At 44.9% G+C, this 5,000-nt stretch overlaps 1 protein-coding gene across 1 annotated transcript in view; it reads right to left on the bottom strand.

Moving 5' to 3' along the window:
- LOC311360824 (rap guanine nucleotide exchange factor 4-like) overlaps window positions 1–5,000 on the bottom strand; it is a gene marked incomplete at both ends in the record, with an annotated part of 34,219 nt that overhangs the window by 24,335 nt on the left and 4,884 nt on the right. Inside the window, 2 exon segments of the mRNA XM_084480918.1 lie at window positions 1,863–2,009; window positions 3,470–3,558. Of these exon segments, the coding sequence (XP_084337044.1) occupies window positions 1,863–2,009; window positions 3,470–3,558 (236 nt within the window).

The following is a 5,000-nucleotide window of genomic DNA, read 5'->3' on the forward strand; positions in this document are numbered from 1 at the left end:
GGAGAGGGGGGGAGGGGGGAGGGGGGAGGGAGGGGGGGGGGGGAGGTCTACTGAAAGTGTGCGTCAGTGTCCTTGAGCGATGCCTCTGGTTGCGCGGTGGTTTGTAGCCGAGTCCTCTCTAGATAGGGGATAGATGGATACGACGGACGTTATCCATCCCTCCGGAGGGAAACTGTTTAGTCACAGCAGCCAGCGGCACAGTCAACAAGCAATCAATCACCTAATAATAATAGTTTCAAATGAATATTAATTTCAATAGACTTCCTTCACACATTTTGTTTGCATTATGAAATCCTTATTGTCACTGCTAACCTCACTCTCATCGGATTCATATCATTATCATATTGGTCAGTAGAGCATAGTATAGAAATATACTCGAAAATAATAGTAAGCTAAAGCATGGAGTGATGTAGCATAGCATAGTGCGTAGCACAGCATAATGAAACATGACATAGGGTACCGAAGTAAAGCACGGTGTAACATAGCACAGCCTTGTACACCTTTCTACAGTACACGGTTATGGGGCGTTGCTGTGTGGCCATGGCGACAGATGGCCAGGCCAAAGGAGACGACGACCTTCACTACGAGGCCTTCAGAGTGGATCCTCCTCCTCCTGGGACGACGCGGGACGACTCATTACCTCTGTCCCGCCTAACTCCCACGGAGGTCTGGACCCTCCAGGGGTCGAACAGGCTCCTTTATTAGCGCATAGTTTTGTTTCTCTTTGTAACCGCTAGTCCCGTGACTTTGACGAGACGCGTAACAGCGTGTGAGTGACAGCGGCTACAGCGGTTACTGCTAGGGATTTATTTGGAGGCCGATGCTGCTTTCGCTCCCTCAGTTTACATCATGAAAATGACACATTGATGATAGCAAATGTTACAAGTCTCAATTTAAAAAAGGAACATTTATTGAAGTGTCGGTAAATCATGGCAGGGAGAAATCAAAAAAATGTAAAAATATATATATTAAAAAAAAAATTAAATCGGCGAAAAGAATCGGCCGATGCCGATAAACGCAAATATCGGTCGATCACTAGTTACTACAGCACCATCCCACGTACTGGTTGAGGGCTTTTTTTAAGGGCTAACACACAGCGCCTCCCTCGGTTTCATTCCGTTGATGTTTGGCTCAGTGTGGTCGGAGCGATAACAATGTAGACAATTTATGGATCTGTTTCAGTCCGACGGGAACATTGTGTTGCTGTATTTAATTATTGTTCACAGAGATGATTCTATAGCTGCAGAAATAAAGGCTTTTCATTCTGGCTGTCTGTCCCGGGGGGGGTTAACAATGGCAACGCCAAAATAGGACAAGCCCCCCCTCTGGGTGAGGACCGCACTACAGCAGAATGCCACTCGGACGCCCTTTAATCAGCAAAAACACAAACTGCAACATACACAATTGTGTCTCATTTGAATTATGAATTATTATACTAAACATTGTATTTCTGTACGTGACGGTCTCTCTCTCTCTCACTCACACACACACACACACACACACACACACACACATAAACTATTCCTTCTATTCCTCATCTCTCTCCTCTCTGTCTCTCTCCCTCTCCCTTCTCGCTCTCTCTCTCCCTCTCCCTCTCTCTCCCTCCCTCTCCCGCTCCCTCTCTCTCTCTCCCTCCCTCTCCCTCTCTCTCTCTCCCTCTCGCTCCCTCCCTCCCTCTCCCTCTCCCTCTCTCTCCCTCTCCCTCTCTCTCCCCCCTCCCTCTCCCTCTCACTCTCTCGCTCTCTCTCCCTCTCCCTCTCTCTCTCTCTCTCTCTCTCTCTCCCTCCCTCTCGCTCTCTCGCTCTCTCCCTCTCCCTCTCTCTCTCTCTCTCTCTCTCTCTCTCTCTCTCTCTCTCTCTCACCTCCCAGAGGCTCTTGAACTCCCTCTGCTCAATGCGCAGAAGCTCGCTGCTCTCCCTGCTGACGATGGTGGCGTGGCGCGGGGTGTTGTCCAGGATGGACTCCCCGAAAGCCGTGCCGATCCCCAGGGTGCAGATGGTGACGGCATCCTAAACAACAAACAAACAAACAAACAAACAGCGGCCATCTTTACCCCTGGGTGACCTGAATCAACGTGTTATTATTGACTCTACCGTATCGTTGATGTTGTCGTTTAGCAAAGAAATTCAGACAGTCAATCTGATGAAGGAGTTGGTATGAGGGTAAAGGAGTGGTGCAGTAGACCGGGGATCGAACCCAGTACCTTTTCGGTCAGGAGTCGAATACACTACGCGCGGATACACTATCCTGCCCCCGCATTCGTATGCAGTTTTGTGAAGAAATAGGACGGATATTTGTATTGGGTGCAATTAAAAATAATTATTGTAACCGCTGCCATGATATTTTAAGTAGTGCGTGGACACTGCATGCGAATGAATTTACATGAAGAACCATTAATGACGTACTGATTAACATACGGCAATTTATGCAAATGCATTCACACCCACCACAAGGGAAGGGCTGAAATTGATGGCATTTGTTCAAACAAATAGCTAGAGGGAAAAGGATGTAGTTCAATGGGACACGCGGGTACAAAATGCACGCGTGCACCCAGATACACAGACACACAGACACACTCACACGCAAACGCGCGCACATGAATACAGATGATAAACATCATCCATCCTATTCTAAAAATAAAACCCTGTTTGTATTGGCGTAAGGACACTTCAGATATTGGCTGAGAAGCTAGACAAAAAAAAGCACACTTTACAATAGAGGATAATCTCTCCTGAATCCTCTGTATACGTATATCCGTCTCTCTCTTTCCCTCTGGCTTCTCTTTCTCTCCCTCCCTCCCTCCCTCCCTCCCTCCCTACCGGTTTAGCTCGAAGCGCGGTTGGGTGGCTCCATCTTCGCCCTGAGGCCGCCTCCCTGCTGTGCATATTAAAGGATTAAAGCACGTGAGCTAATTATACTGCGACATCGCTCGTGTCCAGGAGATCCAAGCCCTTCAACGTGCGGTGTGATCATCCTCTAGTCTAGTAGAGCATCCTAGGAGTGAGGGGGGGGACAACCGGGGACAACCGGGGGATACCGGGGGGAGGAGAAGTAGGCCGAGATTAAGGGACCTGGAGCTAGGCTAGCTAGCACACTGAGGCTAACGTTAGCGAACGCTAACATGGCGGTGAAAATGACGTGACGAAAAGATGACTAATGACATTAAGAAGATGAATATAGTTTCATTGAGATTAAATAACTAAATGTCAGACAATTATAGAATGCCTAGTTATTTATTAAGTAAAATAAATAACAGATTATTTCAAGGTAGTCACCCCCAGTATTCCAGTTACGTATCCCAAGTGACTTACAGTAAATTCATTATTTCTATTTAATGTCATTAATAAGCGGCATAGTGGTAAGTGCATTTAGCTCAATGATGCTTAACAGGAAGGCTGTGAAGCCAGAACCTTTTTGGTTTTGTTAAAACACAGACGCTCCAATTTGTCGTCGTTAGTGACGTTGTAACCTGGTGGTTGGCCGTCTCTGACACTTTAACATCCAAGGAGCCGGACAGAACTGCATACCAGCTGGTCCCGATGTCCCCCTGCCTGAACACTGGAGACAGGAACAGCACGCGTTAACAGGCTCAGTACCAACACAGGTCACCACACAGCGGAGATACACACAGTATTACACACCGGGCAGTAGAAGGTGGCACAGAAGAAAGTAGAATGTGTCACAGTAGAAAGTAGAATGTGTCACAGCAGGAAGTAGAATGTGTCACTGTATCAGTGTTGTGCATGAACTAGTTCAAAAGAACTAGTTCATTGAACAAGTTCATTTTTCTATGAACTTTGAACTGAACGTAACATATTTTTAACTAAAGAACTTGAACTTGAACTAGTTCAGATTTTGTGACATTCTGAATTGATGCTTAGGTCCAGATGACATGTTTATTAAATAGAGTTACTGCCTTAGTTGTGATGAATGAAACAGGTGTACAAATAATATCCACAGCAATTTGAGGTTGTAATGATGGGCAGCAGGTAATGGAGAGGATTCATTTTAAAAGATAAGCACAGAATACTCGCTCCAAGAGTTTTTCTTCGATTTCTAAAAAAAACTGTTAATGAACTGAACATGAACTAGTTCAAAACTGAATTGGTGAACTATGAACGTGAATTTATTAATTTTCTTTTGTATGAACTGAACTTTGAACTGGTTCATGTGGAGTGGGAACTTGCACAACACTGCACTGTATACAGTAGAATGTGTCACAGCAGGAAGTAGAAAGTGTTACAGAAGATACCAAATGAAAGGAATTCTAAAAGACAAGAATATTAATAAAAGGGGCTGTAGGTAAGATTAAAGGTTCATAACTGAGTGTTATTTGTTAGAAATGGCAGAGGCGTGAGTCAGCTTTAAGTGAGTGAGATGCTCTGTGAGATTATCAGCGTGGAGCTGATCTGCTATGGCTCTGTGAGCCAATTTAGATTTTAGACGCTCCGGGCAATGTCCAATGAATAAAAACAAAACCAAAATGAATAAACTGTGGAGAAATATCATATAAACCATGTGAGAATTAGCTGCAATAATGTTTAACATACATCTATATCAAACAGTTCTCCCACTTTGTTGATCTCTTGTAGCAAACAGGTTTTTCAGGCGTTTTGAGAGATGCGTGAGCATTCCACACAATTCGTTTGGCCCACAGATGGCTTATAATAAATAACAGGCTGTCATTTTCAGGAAACATATGATTTTCAAAACACACATAGTGCGTGGCTCATGCAGCAAACAGCTTTTGGTTTGTGTGACCAAGTAAGTGTTGTGCTTGACACAGTCATAAAAAAGACCTAAAATAACTGCTGATATTTCCCCACAATAACAGCCTCTTTAGGAGGTTCTGCCAGAGTGCCTACGGCTCTCTCTGCTCAGTTGAGAGTGTCAGGTCCTTCAGTAGACTACCACAAATCCACTTTGGTACAAGAAGCCACCAGCAGGAACATGATTCTACTTCTTCTTTAAGAGGTGGGACTCAACCCTTCTATTAGTCC

Source organism: Micromesistius poutassou, assembly GCF_964030765.1.
Source record: "Micromesistius poutassou genome assembly, chromosome: 16".
Taxonomy (NCBI): Eukaryota; Metazoa; Chordata; class Actinopteri; order Gadiformes; family Gadidae; genus Micromesistius; species Micromesistius poutassou.